Here is a 19320-nt window from a genome sequence, read left to right as displayed (position 1 = left end):
GTGCACTGGTAGTTTGGAATAGGAAGGATGGTGCAGGTAGTCCCATGTAGTTGTTATTATGTGTTTTCAGGTTGACTTTGAGTTATGGCAACTCAATTTCTTATTTTGGCAAGATTTATTCGGGGGGGGGGGTGCCATTGCCTTCCTCATGGCAGAGAGAGTATATGACTTGTCCAAGTTATCCCAGTGGGTTGCCATGACTGGGCAAGGATTTGAACCCTGGTCTCCCATAGTCCAATCATGATAATATGTTTGATTTATAAATAACTTAGTCCAATATAATTTTATTTCCTAAATTTGTTGTTGTGTGCCATCAGGTCATTTCCGACCTATGACTAAGGCTATCACAGGGTCTGAGGGCTGAGCAAATGTGGCTTGCCCAAGCTCAGCCAGTAGGTTTCCATGGCTGAGTGGCGATTCAAACTCTGATCTCCAGGGTCATAGCCACTATACCATTGATCATAATAGTCATACTCTCCAAATAAAAATGTTATACAAATGCTAAGTTAACAAGTACTAGTAACTTAATTGAATTATATTGTTTAAAACAATTAAAGTCTCTTCTTTACTTTTTAGCATTGCATCACGAGTTTATGCAGTAGCAGCTATAGTGCCTTGGGTATAAAATTAATGGTTGACCTTCTTACATTAAGGAATAGTTCCTATTGGCTTGTTAGAACTGAGCTGTTAGAAACTTTTGCTGAGGTCGATTTTCGGTGAGTGTTCTTATTTCAAAAATTTATTCTTACCATTAAGCACACTGTTTTCCTTTAAATATTATAAATGCCCTACCAGGATTGATTGATTTTAGCAAGTAATCATAATATGGTCTTCATCTATCTTTAGGCTAATCAGTTTTTTGGAAAGAAGGGCCGACAGCTTGCACAGAGGTGCTCATCATTATACTGGAGTGAGTAATTTTATTCAGTGCTTCCCTTTTATAGTTACTATGGCCCTGGACAGACGGGCCCTTTGCGGCATCATGGCGACATGCTAGGGTTGCTTTGGGGTGGCGCATTCACACACCCTGCAACCCTAGCACGTGATGAGGACATTGCAGCTGTGCAGCACCATCTACACGGCGCACAAGCTATGACGTTGCAGCAGCACAGCGTCCAAACAGCCCTGCGCAGCTGAGACGCCATTGTGCCATCTCTGGTGGTTTGCAGCGCATTCCTTTTTTGCTGTGCAGCAGCGTCACACAATTTGGTTGTTGCGGCGCTGCTGCGGAGCAAAGAGAGGCACCTCCCCAGCGTCTCTTTTTGGTGCTCTGTACCGCGCCTATATTGTGTTGAGAGAAAGTAAGCCCATTTTTAGCAGATTGATTTCAGTTATCATTTAAAAAAAAACCATTTTAGATTATTGTATTCCATTTTCTAATTGGTCTTTCATGTGAAAATTTATCTATAAATACACGTATAAATATTTTGAAAATGGAATAAAACCCTTTTTTCTGGTAATTTCACATGCTGTCAATTTTCTTACTTTTATCAACCTAGAAGTTCTAATTGTAACATTATTATACTTGTAAACAACTCAGAAATAAATGGCGTTTGTTGATCAGTCTGTGTATTATTCTATTCCCATAGTTGTTAAAACTTCAGGATCGTGTACTCAACAATGTTGTCATTTCCCTGCTTGGAGATGAAGATCCCAGAGTGAGGCATGTTGCTGCTGCTACTTTAGTAAGGTATTGGTTAAAATGAAGAATTATAATAAACTCATTTAATAATATTTAGAAAACCTCTAATTGCTAGAGTAGAGGGTGTCACTGTAACACAGGGGTAGGCAACCTGCGGCCCGCGGGCTGGATGCGGCCCGGCGAGGCCTTGGGACCGGCCCCAGCCTGGTCCTGCCGCCGATTGCCGACGGGGCCTTTGGCGTGTCGCGCGAGGGGCATGGTGGGGCAATTGTCTATAGAAGCCTCAGAAACATGCATTTATCTTAACATTTTTTAAAAAAATCAGCAAATTTTTTCGCGTGTCCTCCATTTTTTATTTAAAAAGTGCCCTCCATTTGAAATTTTTGTCGTACATTTGTCCCGGTTTATTTATTTATTTATTTATTTTTAAAAAATTATTTAATTATTTATTTTTTTGGCTTCGGCCCCCCAGTTGTCTGAGGGACAGCAACCCGGCCCCCGGCTCAAAAGGGTTGCCTACCCCTGCTGTAACATATATAATGGAAGGAGAAAAGCAAACACATACACACACAGAGCGAGAGAGAGCACTTTTCCAGAAATAGCTATGCTCACCTTGGAACTTAAATGTGAGGAACAGTGTAATTCCAGAATGTTAGAATTATTATACTATATTACAGTATATGGAGATATCGAAATGTGACAGGGCTCCAGAGTCCATTCAGCCTTGCATTCTTCCAAGGTCGCTAAAATTAGCACCCAGCTTGTTGGGAGTAATTAGCTTACACATTGTAAATCACTTAGGGAGTGCATAAGTGCACCGATAAGTGGTATAATAATACATTTTATTTATATTTCCTGCCTCTCCCTGCGGATTGAGGCAGGATTACATCAATAAAAATAATACAATAAATATATAAAAGTAATAAAAAATATAAACAATAGAATATTAATTATAGAATATAGAATAATAATTGAAATGTAGTTGCTATTTCTACTGACACAATTTGATTTCGGAGCAGTTTGTGTTTCTAAGACAAAACCTCCATAAAAAATAATAAAAGTGTGGGTAGTGTGTAGCACTCACTAACTAATAATATAAAATTCAAATTAAAGGCATTAGAATGACTGAGTATAAGAATATATTTGGTCTTCACTGTGACCTGATTTTATAAGTTGGTATGAAAACATTGGTACAAAATGCTTGGTACCAGAAGTGTTTTGGATTTCAGTTTTTTTGTATTTTGGAATATTTGTATATACATAATGAATTGTCTTGGAGATGGGACCACCTCCTCTTCCTCCTCTTTATATCCTGCTTTCTTCTCAAAATTGGGACTCAAAGTGTCTCATTATTTAAAAGGAAAATACAATTAAAACATGCAAAAAGTGCTTTATTTTTCATATGTGCCTTATAAACATAGCCTGAAGGTAATTTTATATTTACATAATATTTATAATAATTTTGAGCATGAAACTAAGTGTGTATGCAGTGAATAATTAGAAAGCAATTGTGTCACTATCTCAGTTGCACATGTGGACAATTTTGGAGTATTTTGAATTTTGGAATTCTAGATAAAGGATATTCAACCTGTAACATTTTTGGAATATCACTGTTATCAAAGTTCAAAAATTGAGAGGCATGTTTGGCAGAATGGTTTGTCTCTTTGGAAGGTGACACAGAAATATTAACCTCTGAAAATGGAATCCATTTGGAGTCCTTAGTATATTAATCTTGGGGTCAATTGTTTCCACATTCTGTGCTGGAGGGCCCTTAAAAACAATTGCTTGGGAAGCTAGTGGTGATATTTACTAGCCAAGAGTATTCTTTGCTTAGGGAGGTACCAAGCAGGAAAGGCATTTGTTGAAAAAATGTGATTTTCTGAAGAAGTGCTGGAGTAGATGTGATTCATCTATGCTTGTTTATTGTTTATTATGTAATAGAGCTCCAGAATTAATTTGCCCTATAGTTCATATATATTTTAATGAACATGGTTTAAATTTTGATCACAGTTATGTAATGCTGTATAAGTTGAAATCTAAAATATTAAAGATTCACAATGTTGGTAAGCTTATTAAAGATAAAAATTAGTGGTTATCTATTGTATTAAATCCAAGTACATTTGTATCTTGAAAACTGAAGAGACTGCATATGATCTAAATTGCACTGTTTTCTTCTACATTAGAGGGGTGTATTATAGCTGTATTATAGCTTGACTTTCTCTTCATTTCAGGCTTGTTCCAAAGCTGTTTTATAATTGTGACCAAGGACAAGCTGATCCAGTAGTAGCAGTAGCAAGGGACCAAAGTAGTGTCTACCTAAAGCTGCTAATGCATGAAACTCAACCTGCTTCTCAGTTTGCAGTAAGCACTATAACCAGGTAGAGTTATAGTTTGTTGGGTCTTTGATTCACGTGTTTTTAGGCAAAAAAATTCTAAACATTAATCTGTACCTCATTTCTTTGAATTATGAAAAACAGTTTTAATTTTGCATACTGTGGCTTTCACCTCATTAAGATTATTGATTAAATATCTGTACTGCGATGGAGATTAAGTCACTTTCTTATAGATGTAGAGAATTTTTTTCATGGTATGGATTACTTTTCAAAAAGTAAGGAATTTTTTTTAGTTGAACTTTGGGCTTGATTATAGCTTGTTTAGTCTTTTTAACTTTCAGTCTAGAACACAAGTAAGGCGAGGTAACAGTAAAAATGAATCAGTCCTATGTCCCAGAATTGGATATAGGCTTTCATGTTGCATTTTGCAAAAACAATATCTGAAGAAGATACTGAACAAGAAGAGCTCCCCTCATGTTGTTTCTGTTCTAAGGAAAAAATCCTTAGACTTAGAAGTTAACTATTGTCGCCATGATATAAAGAAGTGTAGATAAAGCTGGTCTCACCTAAGGTTTATTGAAACCCACCTCTTTCTCTGTACTCTTCCTAGTCCTTCCTCCTACTTATCCAGGATAAAGATTTGATTTCTGGAAGTTAAGCAGGGCTGGGTCAAAAATTACATCCAAATGGATATTCTTCTCAGTATTGTCATATAAATCATCTGAACAAAGGGAAAATAAAGGTGTATTAGGAAAAGCCTCCTTCTTTAATCTTTACATAGAATGGGGAGATATACTAACATAAAATAAGTGAGGCAAGCCTTGCTTCTCACTGACAGCAGGCTCCCCCAGAAACATTACTTTAAAGGAAACATACCTCTTGATGTAAAAAAGGTTCCCCACACTGTTCTAGAGAACTGGCTCTCACAAGGATTCTGGACTCAGGAATCCCATTAGCCAGAAAATACGTAAAGATTAAAGAAGGAGGTTTTTCTAATGCACCTTCATTTTCCCCTTTGTTTTCTTTGCAAATACAGATGCAGTTTCATGAATGTAGCCAGACTCGCCTCACTCCAAAGCAATCAAATTTTTTATTGAAAAGTAGTTGGAAGTGATCAGAACATTATTTTGTCCAGGACATGGAGTTGTTTCAGGAAGTGCCAGAAATGAGTCCATCTCTGCTTTACAGTACTGATTTAACATGTCTTATTTTGTATAGATTTGGCCTGCAGCTAGTCACCATTTGGTCCACAACCACAACTCTCCAGCCTCTCTTGCTTCCCCTGTAAGATTGGAAGCCAGCTGCTTAGGGAGGAGGAAAACAATCAAACTTATGGAAATGTAGTGGGCTGCTTGACAATGTGACTTGTGGAGTCCACATGAGCTATCTGACAAAGAAGTCACATTGTCAAGCAGCCCACTACATTTCTATAAGCTTGATTGCTTTCCTCCTCCCTAAGCAGCTGGCTTCCAAGCAAAAAGAATGGGGAGATATACTGTACATCTGTATTTGCAATTTTTGGCTACAAATATTTTTCAAAAACATATACTTTGACCGCCCCATATGTGGGCTTGCTATACACAGACTTGAGCTCACACGGATGGCAAGCCCGGGGCACTGCCATTGAAATCAACGGGATTTGAGGTCCTGCAGTTTTTCTCATACTGGGCGGGGTGGTGGTGGTGGTCCGGAACAGATCCCCCACATATATAAAGGGCCCACTGTATATATATCTGGTGTGGGCTTTGATGGTCTGGAGGAGGGTAAAGACAACACATGAGCCCTCCTCCAGTGGCACCATGGAAACTGTGGGGTGCACAATTAACACCCCTTTTCTAGAGTAAGATGATAACGTTATCAAGCCTATGAACATAAGGAGAGTACAATCTGAGAACTGGAAAATTCCAGATAGTACATGGGAAGGTGAAGATACTGCATCACAAACTAGATGTGCCTCCCCTTCTTCTGAATACAGTATTAGGAAATATTTATTTATTTTTTCCTATGGAGGTTCATGTATGGATCTTTGAATTTGTTCTAGAATTTACAGAGGATGTAATGTGCTGCAAGGTCCAACAGACATAACAGTGGAAAATAACCTTTCTAGAGTTATTTCAGCGGTTTCCCATGCCTTTATAAGATCATCAACAAGATCTCTAACAGTGAGTTTTTCAAATGTATCAGTGGCTTTAGTGGTTGTGTTTTGAAGTAATAAATTGTGTTTTTAAATGATAAATTCCTCTTCCATATATACTACAGTGCGCCTGCATCATACGCGGGCGCACTATATGCGGCTTTACACATATGTAGGAAGCTGTGCAGGGCGCAAGGGGCAGCACATCCCATTGGAATGAATGGGTGCGTGCCCATGGTGCGCGTGTGCCGCCGCACCACCTCATGCACGAGCCACATTCATTCCTATGGGGCTTGAGCATGCGTGGAATTCAGCTTATGATGGGGGGGGGGGATCTGGAACGGATCCCTCACGTAAGCCGAGGGCGCGCTGTATTTGTATTTCAGAGTCTAAAATGAAAACTAAAGATTGAGAATGTTGTGTCATATTCCATATTTCTTCATGTTATTGATAATATGTTTTCCTTTTGGGATTTTCAGTTTGGCTGCTGTGAAGCTTTATGTCTTCTGTCTACGTCATTTCCAGTTTGCACCTGGAATGTCGGATGGCACTGTGGGTATGTTTTTTTCTCCAATTATACAAGGTTTTAGCTGAAGTGGGCAGTGGGGATTCAAACCCAGGTCACCAGAGTCATAGTCCAACTCTCAAATCACTACACCATGCTGGCTTTTACCTGGAGAATGGATACATTCAATCAGTGGAATTTACTTAGGTGTTGACTCATCATTAATGAATGGACTGAACACGGCTGGTCTGCTAAGGTCTAACAACAGAATGTCAGCTATAGCATTTGAAAACATAGTTTCATAGTATCATACAGAATGTTTAAAGAAGTTTAAAAATTTAGAAATACAAAAGTAACAATGATTTCCAGTTACTTTGCTGCTGTGTGCCTTCTAGTCAGTTTCCAACTTATGGTGACCTTACGGCAAACTTGTCAATGGGGTTTTCTTGGCAAGATTTGTTCACAGGGGCTCTGACCCTGACATCCTCTGAAATTGAGAGAGTATAAATAGCCCTAGTGGGTTTCCATAGTCAAGTGGGGATTTAAACCCTGGTATCCAGAGTCATAGGCCTGTTACAGACTGCCAAAATAAAGCTGCTTTGGGTCTCTTTGGAGGTATGCTGTTTAAATGATGCCTGGGTCGTATGAATCCAGAAGCTGCACCAAAGCTGCACTGCAGTGCTTAGGAATGGAGTGTGGCTTTGGCGCGACCTCCGGACTCTTAGGACCCATGCATCATTTAAATAGCATACCTCCAAAGAGACCCGAAGCAGCTTTATTTTGGCAGTCTGTAACAGGCCATTGTCTTATGCTCAAACCACTCCACCATGCTGGCTCTCCAGTTACTAGGCAGAGTGAATTTTATTTTATAAGAATTTAAAAACTCTTCTTTCAGGTGGAAAAAATACTATTGGATTCTGTTTCCAATTAATTTTGAGTTTATTAAATAACTATTATAATAAGCTTCCCCAAATGTTTAAAGAGGTAGTTGTTCTTATATAAAATTGCTAAGTTTGTAATAAACACTGAAAGGTAGGATGGCCTAGTAAATAAAAAATAAACCCATGAATTGTATTTCTCTGATGTATGTGTGTGTGTGTGTGTGTGTGTATGTAGAGAGAGAGAGAGAGGAGAGGTGAACTCGTACAAAAAACAGACAAAGACATACAGATACAAATTATAACATAAACAAAACAAAGAATAAAAAAAACTCATCCATTCCCACAAATTAACATTTGTTACTTCCTTACTTATAACTTGGAGACTTTTTAACAATCTAATCCACTATCTATTATTTAAACAAATTTAATCTTCCTTACTTCCTAGGAAGAATCAAGTGTTAGGAATGGGTCCAAAGTGTATGGACTGTAAGCCATTTCTTGATCCAAAGGATGGTAGGACAAATTTTGCTCTTTCCCTGGAGGAAGGATGGCTTTCTCTAGTTACATAGTTAACCAATGAAAATTACCTGTGTTATGCTCACAAGAAGGACACTGATTAACCCTATGCAGATTATCATCTGTTCATGGAGATAACAGGGCATTCTTCATCTTCAGTCAGGAGATGGGGTAGCTGGAGATTGACTTAAGCCCTTTCAGTCTTTCATAGGACATCTGACTGGCAGCTTGGAAGCAGGTACAAGCTTAGGTTCATAGGAACTTGCTGAATCTGTTTGAGTTTTCTCCATTTCTTTTAAATCTCTCTTTTTTTACTTTTACAATTAATTTTGATGAAGGAACAGGGGGGATTACAGTGTGCTCCTATCCCCAATGGGTTTCTATGGGTGTTCCTTGCCTTCACTCCTACATTGATTCCTCCACACTCCCTGTCCTTTTTCACAGCTCTTTTAAGATTTATGGCCAGGGTCACAGTTTACATCTTTCTGTATTCTATTACATAAACATAAACAAGTTTATTGAATAGCCCGAGGGCCGTTTCAAAATACTCAAAACATAGTAATACAACAGTGCCACACACACATGTATAAAATGTTATTGTAGTGCACTAAGTGCAATAAATCACAATACAATATAGATACGTATGAATAGGCTGAACATTCACAGCTTATATACAGACTATACAAATCTAAAAATATTAAACAGGTAAGAATAAAATGTTTACACAATCGAACAGTAATGTGTAAGATAGTTACCATGGGAAGTAAAAAAGAATTAAAATGGGAGGTAGAAATAACATTAAACATCCGACATCATATGTCAAATCTCTTCATCACCCTTACAGTTAACACCAATCATCCCCACATATCTAGATCTCAACAGTGATGCTTTATGAAGGAACTGAGCTGTGGCAATAGATATTTTTGAATCTTGTCCACTCATACATTATATTCTGTTATAAATCCCACAACTATGTAATTATACTTTAATACCTATGGCTTTAACATTATAGTTCATCAGCTATTTGAAGAACTAGATTGATAATCCACAAAAACTCATGCTAAAATAAGCAAGTTAGTGTTAAAGATGCTGCTAGATTCCTTCTTTTACCCTATTTCCCTTTTTATGCTGTGACCAGCTAACATGACCATCTCTTTGAAAACTACTACAATAGAAGGCAACAGATTTAGCCAGATGGGAGGTCATTTTGGCATTCCCAAAGTGACTATAACAAATTAAAGTCTCAGTAATCTAGGTCAGGTACCTCTTATCTCAGACCATAGTCTAGAGTCTACAGAGTGCACAAAAGTTGTTCTTCTTATTTCCGAATCCTCAAAATCAACCAGGTTTCAATTTTGTGAAAGTGGCACAGATCAGACCTAGTACAGGTACAACTCATTGTACTTCAGATTGTTCATATTTTTTCCCTGGTATTCTGGGCAAGACACTTCTGATCTTTGATTATGTTTTATATGCACAAATTTAAATCCTGTAGTCAGACAATCATTTAAGTTGTTATTAAGTTTTCAGCCTCTCATAACAACAGGAGAAGGATGGTTTGAGAGGAGAAGAGATCTGACACTTAAAGTAGAGTAGAGTAAAGTAGGGCTGAAGGGCGGGGTATAAATACCATAAATAAAATAATACTATACTAGTATGGAGCACCAAATGAGGCTGATTTTCAGAGGATATCTGAGAAATAATGGCATGGTGCTGTTACCCCATGGCATGATGTAACTAACTCCTCTTTAGGTATGATTGGCAGAGCATCTTTATTAACATCTGTATCCATTTAACTGACCTTCCAAGATAGATGTTGTATGGTCAGCAGACTCTGCACATGGTTGGTGAATTGAGTGGAGGGTTCTTCTCTAATAAGGAAATGTGATCCAGACTAGCTTTTACAAAAATGTTGTTATTCTTTATCCCAGAATAATAAACATTAGCTTCTTGCTTCAGTTAGGAAAACAAGATTTTTGTTTTCTTTTGTTTTTGTTTTTTAAAACCCTCATCAATTTCTGTTATTTTGTGGAGTGGGTAGCTAGTTTTTCCCCACTGTTTTCTGGTCAGTGGTTTGGAAAACAGATCTTATTATCTAGAATCCTTCTTTCTAGATTTTTTCCCTGTTAGTTTTGCTCCTTTTTCTTTGGTGTTTTCCAGTCTGATATCTGCCACATTAGTATGTCAGCTATTTTGCTTTATAGTTCCTTCTTTTCTCTTTTTGCTGTGGGAGACATGGAACCTTACTATGAAGGACTACTGTAATTTTCAAATTATTCTGCCTCCTGATTGTCTTCTAAGAAGGATATAGAACAAGAATTTGTAGCAAGAAAGTTCCCATTCTCTGTAGCTTTAGAGTGGACTAAAGCTGGAAATAATACATTTGGCATTTCGATATTTTAACATAGACTCAGAGAACAATATGCAATACATATTAGGGTTGGTACATGGAACCAGATTATCATCCTTTTAATCTGCTAACATGAAAGCATAGGGTGTGACAAAGTTCTTTAATTCTTCCTAGTAGACTATGGTCAGTGTGAGAGGATCATCCTGGTATGAACATAGGACAGCTAAATGGAAGTTACACATTTTGCTCTCAAGGCACTGCATTGCTTAACATGGTGCACTACAGGTGCAAGAGTGCCTATTTTGTACAATAATGATGACAAAGGGGATCTTTTATGTGAAAATAATGGTTATTTCCCTAAATGTTTTTTTTTAAATTTGGTAGGTATGTAACTCTTTAGCATTAGCTTTTATTTTATTTTATTTTATTTGTGTGCTGCCTTTCTCCCAAAGCAGGACCCAAGGTGGCTTCCAAAGAAAGTAAGTTTAAAAAACCCATTAAAAGCCCCCAATTAAAACCAATACATTAACTACTACTAGTAGTAGTAGTAAATAAGTTTATTTTGTATAGTGTACACCATTATAAAAAGTAATTCATATAAAACATAAAATATAAACAACAAATACATTGTAAAATATACATTACATTACAGAGTTTAAAATTGTCTTTAAAAAAACACCAACAATATGAGGGCTTAGATAAATCTAAAAAGGGACAAGGGGCCAGCTACACTAAAGCTATATAGCATTGGTTTGCAGAGCTGAGGATATTCAAGAATAATTGGGTTTCAAAACTATCCTGTAACCCAGAGCTTCCTCCTTATAATTGATGCTTTAAAGGCAAAACAGGCTACCTTCTCAGAAATACTTGTTTCGGTATCCCCTAATAAAAGAGTGATCAGATATGAGTCGGAGTTGTTTGATACCAACCTTAAGTCTTTGTATAAAGCATTTTTTATATCTTTATAAAATGGGCACTGTAATAAATAATGACTTAGCTCTTCAGCTGAGTTGGAGACACATGGGCAAACTCTTTCTTCCCAGATGGTCCTTTGATAACGCCCTAGCACCACAGCTGTGGTAATTGACTGACAACGTAGGGCTGTGAAGGCATATCTCTGTTTAAAATTAGCTATATTATTTAGATATTGTGGGTAACTTGTTTGGAAAGGGAGTTTGGCATACCAAGGGGCACATTTTGATAGACCAACAGAGGTACAATCTAACTGAAAGTCATGATTCAAAATATGGGACTTCATATATTTTACAACTCTATCATAATTTAAAGAGCACAACAAGTCCTTTGAGAGCCCATATGAATCAATAAGTTGTAAAAATTTTTGATTCCAAGATAGCAGTGTTTTGTTCTAAGATTTCAACATTTCTTTGAAAGCAATCAATACAAGGACTGTTTCTATCCCATTAGTTTTTAGCCAGTATTTAATGTCTTGCACCTGAGTTATAGCCTATACAGTATGGAATCCCCTTTCCATCCAAATGATAGAGGTCTCAGTTCCTTTGGGCAGACCTAAATTCGCCCGTTTCCAAGTTAGATTTTATCTTAGGCCCCCATATTTCAGCCCCATAATGCATCTGAGCTATAACTTTAGCCTCATAAATTTTGATGGCTAGAGGAAATTGTTTACCACCTCTGCTCTAGTAGAATCTTAAAAGAGAGTTGGCTGCATTAATAGCAATTGCTTTTGTATTTTCAAAATGACAACTCCAAATCCAGTTGAGGAAAAATTTAGTCCTAAATATTTGAAGGACTTCACTTTTTCTATAGGCTGCCTATCAATTCGCCATGTAGGTTTTTTATACCTTTTGGTGAAGACTAGTATTTTTGTCTTTTTGTGATTAATTTTCAGCTTGTCTTGAATACAGTAACAATATAATATCATTTAAAAACGTAAAAGTTTTAAAAATAAATAAAAAACACATCTCAGTCAGAAACCTCCCTGCTTATACATTAACAGCCTGCTTTAAAAAACAACAACTTAGTCTACCTGTGAAAGGAGGGAGGTCAGTTTAACCTCCTGTGGAAGGGAGCGTCAAAGGGTGGTAGCAGCCACTGAGAAGGCTCTCTTTCATGCTCTTACCAAGCGTGCTTATGATGGTGGCAGGATCAAGAGAAAACTTTACTTTGTAGATTGTAAGAATGGAAGATTCTTATGGGGAGATATGGTCTTTCAGATGGTCATTAAAGAGTGGCCTCTAGCCACGATTGGGCCGGGATCACAACGACTGCATGGTCTGTACCCAAAGCAGACTGCCATTGCAGTTCCAAGCAGCATTGGCCAGGGGGCATGCATCATGTACATAAATGCCACACCCAAAGTGGCTGGAAACTGCTTTAGTTGGCTTGTGTGTTTTGAGCCATAGATCATGACTAGCACTTTGAAACATGCCCAGAAACGAACATGAGGTATATTATGTTACATTATCACTTCTACTTTTTTCTTATTGCAGTTAACTATTCATAATTCATCTTCCAGCTTTTCACTGCTGGGTTCTACAGAAGAGTCTCAAAAGAATACTACTATTGGAATGGCAGGGCTGGTTCTGTCCCTTCTTTCATCAGCTTGGCTTCCACTAGACCTGTCAGCCCATCAAGATGCTTTGATATTGGCGGGAAATTTGCTTGCAGGTAAGATAAAAGCCATCAGCAATTTTTCTGTTAGTATTACAGTTTTATTTATTTCTTGTTTTGTGTTCCCTTTATTCCTTTATTCTCGTATAGATCAGTGCTCTGAAGATTATGGGCCTGAACAGACAGACCAAAATAAAGCTGCTTCGGGTCACTTTTTTAATGACACGTGCATCTTAAGAAGCCAGAAGCTGCGCCAAAGCTGTGCTCCAGTCCTTAAGGCTGGAGCGTGGTTTTGGCACAGCTTCCGGCATCTTAGGACACGTGCATCATTTAAATAGCATACGTCCAAAGTGACCCGAACTAGCTTTATTTTGGCCTGTCTGTTCAGGCCCAAAATTGTCGAATATAGCACTGATATGATTAATTGGGACTAATTAATTGGTTTAATGTAAATAGATGTTATTTAGACAATATAGATATGATATTGCATGTTGTGGTTAAATCTTTATTTCTTCCTTGTGGCTATGTTAACTGTCTTTGACAAAATGATGGATGAAATCTCAGTTTTGTATCTTTACTGTCTTTTAGAGTAAATGTTTTTTAAGATGTTTTATTATTTTCAATAGTTGGTTTTGTTGGGATTTTGTTTAATGTTTTATTTGTAACCTCATCTGAGATCCAGAGTTGATAAGGCAACTCTTGAAGATGTACAAGCGAAAATTTAAGAACAAGCAATTGAGGGAAAATAGGAAGATACATCAGTACTCCAGGTGTACTGATGATAGTTTTAATCACTTCTGTAACCAACCATGTTTCTCTGATACTGATGGTGGTACAACATGTTTTCTACATATTTATGAATGAGCCCTGGTGGCGCAGTGGTTAAATGCCTGTACTACAGCCACTCACTCAAAACCACAGGGTTGCGAGTTCAAGACCAGCAAAAGGACTCAAGCTTGACTCAGGCTTGCATCCTTCTGAGGTTGCTAAAATGAGTACCCAGATTGTTGGGGGCAAATTAGCTTACTGTTGTAAACCGCTTAGACACTGCTTAGGCAATATGAAGCGGTATATAAATGAAGCCTGTTTTGTTTGTTCTAGAATTTTTACTCCTCTAGCACAGTCAGAAATCCCAGACATCATAATATCTCCAATTCTTACCATGAAGAGGGTTCAGGAATAGTTGTCAGTAGATGAATCAGCCCCTGTTGAGATGCGCTACTTGGGCTTTGTTTCAGAAGGTGAAGTAATGGATAGGTCTTTGATATATTCCCATGTTTCCTCAGATTGTTGAAGTTAGGGAATACCAATTGCTTTGGGCTCTCACACCTCACATCTAACACAAACATAGCCAGGGTACTCTGTTTCTATATATGAAAAATGTCAAGTTGTACACCACTCTAGATTTCCACTGAGGCAGAATATCACAGCCACAAAGTTCTGAGAGCTCTCACCAGCTTCTCCTTAGACCAGAATCTTACAGGAAGCTAAGACAAATTTCTGCTTCCATTGCATCTGGAAAGAGCTAGTAAGCAGAGCTGTATTGAACAGTCAGTGGTTTTTTTTTAAATGTGAGTCCACAAGAGGAGAATCCAGACCATTTGACAGCTCACTCTAAACAACTTGCCCAGCACTTTGCAGATAAAATCGCTCAGATCCGCTTTGATTTGGATACTACAAATGATACACATCCAGGAGATGTAACTAGATTGTTCTTGTCTAGTGACGATAGATATGTTTCAGTTTGTGCAACCTACGGATGTGGACAAGGTTCTTGGAGAAGTGAGATTCACTTCCTGACTTAATAAAAAAGTCAGAGGGGAACTTTCTGAGAGATTAGAGGGTCAGTGCCTTCCTAAAACAAGGCAGAGTTCCAGTGTGCCTAAATAAAACCATTCCTGAATAAACCCTCCCTCAGTCCCACCATTCTGGATAATTATTGGCCAATTTCCTACATTCAATTTTTGGATAAGGTACTAGAATGTTTGGTGATCTCCCAGCTCCAGGGGTTTCTGGATGAGGTGGATTATTGAGATCCATTTCAATCTGGTTTCAGATCTAGTTATGTGACAAAGGCAGCTCTGGTCTCCTTGGTGGATGACCTATACTGGCAACTGAACTTGGGAATTGTGTTCTTTTTGCTTGACCTCTTAGCAGGTTTTAATATTATCGATCATGATATCCTTCTGGACTGCCTTTATGGGATGGAATGTGAGGGCTCTATTTTACAGTGGTTCCATTCCTTTCCAAAGTGGTGGAACCAGTAATGCTAGGAAACTCATGTTTAACCATTCGGCATTTGGCCTGTGTTGTCCTTGGGGCTTATGTTCTATCCTGTGTGAGTATGACATGTACACAAAAATGCTGGGAGTGGTTGTCTGGACTATTGGGGTTCAGTGCCATCAGTATGCAGATGACACTCAACTCTATTTCTCATTCAAAACAATCTAAGAATTTTGAACTCTAAACCAGTGCCTGTCATCTGTAACAGATTGGATGGGGTGAAGAAATTGAAAAGTGATGCAGATAAGACAGAGTTGCTCCAAGTCAGTTGAAAGGCAGATTAGGGAATAGGGAGTTAACTTGAAGAATACAGATCCCCTGCTTTAATGTTCTCCTGGTTTCATCTCTGAGCCTGGAAGCTTAGGTCTCAGTGGTGGCCAGGAGTTAAAGCAGTAAGAGAAGGAAAAGAACTGGAGTGGCTATAGTGAAGAAGTTGCAGAGCAACAGCAAACACATCCTACTGGAGTGATAGGCAGGTCAAGACTGGCCTTCTAGGGTTAGTTCCACCCCCATGGGGGCACCAGAAGGTCTCTCTTTTTACTTCCTGCCTATCTGGAGTGAGTGGGAGGAGCATAACCCAAACAGAGGATTTGGAGCTCTTACCTACTGGAAATGGACACATCACAGGTAAGAGCCAATGTCCCTGTCTCAGTGCTGGTCAGGAGTTAAGCTTTGTGCACTAGCTACCACCATTCTTTGAGACATCAGAGCTGATCACAGTGCCTTAATTATGTCTCAGTTGAATTGCTATAACACGCTATGTGTGTTATAGCAATCCTTTGAAGAGTGTTCTGAAAATTCAGCTGGTCTAAAGAGCTGCAGCCAGATTGTTAATTGGGCTGGCTAAAGGGTGCACATGAGTCAGTGTGGCATAATGGTTTGAGTGTTGGACTATAACTCTGAGACCAGGGTTTGATTCCCAGCTTGCCCGTGAAACCAACTTTATGACTTCAGGCAAGTCACATGCTATCAGCCTCAGGGGAAGACAATGGGAAACCTTCTCTGAACAAATCTTGCCAAGAAAACCCCATGATAGGGTTGCCCTAGGGTCACCATAAGTCAGAAGTGACTTGAAGACAGACAACAATAAAGGCAGCACACGGCTTATTTGTTGCAAGAGCTCTGCTGGCTGCTCGTCCATTTCCAGGCAGCATTTGTAGTGCTGATGATGATCTGTAAAGCCTTATAGCAATAGCAATAGTAAGTACATTTCTATATCGCTAATCAGTGCACTTAAACACTCCCTAAGCAGTTTACAAAGTGTAAACTAATTGCCCCCAACAATCTGGGTACTCATTTTAGCGACCTCGGAAGGATGCAAGCTTGAGTCGAGCTTGAGCCCTTTCGCAGGTATTGAACTCATAATTTTATGGTTTGTGAGTGAGTGGCTGCAGTACAGGCATTTAACCACTGCACCACCACGTGTCAGGTAATTTGATGAACCATGTTTTTACATAATAACCTGTCTGTGATTTGGAAAAGCTCTGCTTTTTGTCCCACACCCTCACAGGTGGGAACATGAGAGAGCCTTCTAATGGCTGCGCCTAGATTCCGGAACTCCCTTCCCAGAGGAGACTGTCACCCTCCTTGTTGACTTTCCACATGTAGATTACATAGTTTTTATTATGGCAGGCCATTGAAAATTGATTTTAGGGGAAACAGGCCTTGTATAATGTGCTGGTCTTTTGCTTGTTGTTATTGTTGTCATTTTAATTTAACTTGTTTGAATTTTACAATGGTTTATTTGCTTTATAACTTTGGTATGCTATGCTTGTTTTAACTGCTGTAAGCTGCCCTGAGTCTCCTGGGATCTTGTCCACATCTTTGGGCTGCACAAACAGTAACGGTTCTATTATTATTGGACAAGCAAGAGCCAATGTTACATCCATTGGGACTGTATCGATTGTTGCATCCAAGTCAAAATGGGCCGGAGCTGGTTGGCTGAGCTGCATTATCTTCTCAGACACCAGAAGAATTTTACTTGGTTTGTAATTTTCCCTTTATGTGATTTCAGCTAGTGCTTCAAAATCTTTGAAAAACCCTTGGACTAATGAAGATGACACTAATGCTGGTGCTACTAAACAGGAGGAGCCATGGCCAGCTCTAGCAGACAGGACTATTGTTGTTTTGATAGAGCAAATGTTCTCCCACTTGCTAAAGGTCATTAATATTTGTGCTCATGTATTGGATGATGTTGTTCCTGGCCCAACAATAAAGGTATAATGTCTTTTTTTGTTATATTGCTAACAGTATTTTAAAGCTATTATTGGCATAAAATCATTTAGGATCAACTGAGACCTTGAAAAGTGGCCATTGTTCTGGTGGGGAAGAGGTAGCTGTATTAGTCTGTTGTAGCAACAACAAAGAATCTCATCAAGGCTTAAAAACTAACAGATCTTATTTTATATAAGCTTTCACTGAAAAAAGCCAGTTGGTTTCCAGGCACAATTCAAAGTGCTGGGTTTGACCTTCATGACTTGGATCCAGACTATGTGGAATACTGTAAAAACCAGTGTGAGCTTTATGATCTGTTGGAGATGGCCTTCTCTCAGTCCCACCACCTTCACAGCATGTTTGGTGAGGACACGGGGTAGAGCTATCACTATGGCTGTTCCCAATCTGTGGAACACCCTTCTATGGGAGGTCTGATTGCCCCCCCCCCTCCCCTGCTGCCAGCGAGTGAAGACCTTTTTATTAAAACAAGCTTTCGAGTCTTAAACTATATAGCAGTAGTGTGTGTGAAGTGGTGTGTTGTATTTTACTTTTAGTAAAGTACAGTATTAGTAATTATGTTTTAATTTGTTTTTATCTGTTTTAACCATGTTTTTAAAAATAAATGATATTGTTGTTCAACTCTTTTATAACTTTTTAAAATATGATTTTAATTTATACACTTGTCCTTCCATATTCACTAGGGTTGACCCCTGTGAATATGGAAGAACCGCAAATAACAAAAACACCATGTTTTTACCTGAGAGGACACCTCTCTAGGAATCTCTAGGTCCTCCAGTGCAACTCTGTAATCAACATCCGACAGACACTGGCCATAGAACCACAAATGCCTAGTAGAGTATTCTCTCTAGGAATTTCTAGGTCTTTCAGTGCAACTTTTACAGTAGTTAAAGTTGACCATAGAGTTGCACTGGAGGACCTAGATATTCCTAGAGAGAACATATGAATCAAATCCGTGAATAATCAAATCTGCAAATATCAAATCCGCAAAGATGGAGTGATGAGTGTACTTGTTTTAAACTTCTCTATTTTGGCTCTTATCCCAGGAGAAGGATGAGGTATAAATAACATGGTGTATAAATAAATAAATGGTGGTTCTTAAGTGACACTCATATATTTTGTGGTTTATCATAAAACCAACATTAAACACATTGTGATGTTTTACTTAATTCTACTTAATGTGGTTACATCAATGTCATTTTTTTTAAATAAAAAAATTTAGTGAAATGGAGAATAGGTGTTTCATCAGTTCTTTATAAGGTAAGTGCTAGCATTCTACTGACAAAAAGAATTAAAGATTTTTTAGAAAGCTTTTTAAACATCTCACTTGGATGCTAGGATTTACCTTTTCTCATTTTATTTTATGTTAAAATTTGAGCTATTCCTGGTGTAATACTCAGGCTGCAGTGTTAGCAAGATTACTGATTATTTACTCATCTTTATTTCTTAAAAGGATTTTGTTAATGTGGAGGTTTTACAGCAATTACAATATGACTGATTTTTTTTTACAGGCAACATTACCATCTCTGACAAATCCACCTTCTTTGAGTCCATTGAAAGGACGCAAAGGAAAAGAAAAAGAGATTGCTGAACAGACCTCTGTACCAATGAGCCCCAAAAAGACAAGTGAAAACAGCCCAGGTAGGAAGGAAGCTTCTGTCCACCTTTACAGTGAACATTTAATTAATATTTTTAGTTCCCTTTAATAAATTAGTCTGTTTTGAGTAATTGTTATGGATTATTCTCTATCAGCAGAGAAGAAAGCATCCATTGATGGTTTAACTCCTGTTCCCCAGGGATCACATGACTTCTGAGTTGATGGTTTTAAGATTAGATCGCTAGCTCCACATATCAT

At 38.2% G+C, this 19320-nt stretch overlaps 1 protein-coding gene across 1 annotated transcript in view; it reads left to right on the top strand.

The window, feature by feature from the left end:
• Positions 1-19320, top strand: part of HTT (huntingtin) — a 182077-nt gene that overhangs the window by 45775 nt on the left and 116982 nt on the right. The window contains exons 20-28 of the mRNA XM_042469645.1: positions 577-716; positions 847-910; positions 1590-1690; positions 3874-4020; positions 6017-6137; positions 6589-6665; positions 12856-13007; positions 17248-17450; positions 18977-19106. Coding sequence (XP_042325579.1) covers positions 577-716; positions 847-910; positions 1590-1690; positions 3874-4020; positions 6017-6137; positions 6589-6665; positions 12856-13007; positions 17248-17450; positions 18977-19106 — 1135 coding nt within the window. The remainder of the gene's footprint in view (positions 1-576; positions 717-846; positions 911-1589; positions 1691-3873; positions 4021-6016; positions 6138-6588; positions 6666-12855; positions 13008-17247; positions 17451-18976; positions 19107-19320) is intronic.

Source organism: Sceloporus undulatus, chromosome 5, assembly GCF_019175285.1.
Source record: "Sceloporus undulatus isolate JIND9_A2432 ecotype Alabama chromosome 5, SceUnd_v1.1, whole genome shotgun sequence".
In the NCBI taxonomy this organism is placed as follows: Eukaryota; Metazoa; Chordata; class Lepidosauria; order Squamata; family Phrynosomatidae; genus Sceloporus; species Sceloporus undulatus.
The sequence above is the reverse complement of the archived record's forward strand: the minus strand, read 5'-3'. Positions and strand labels throughout refer to the sequence as shown.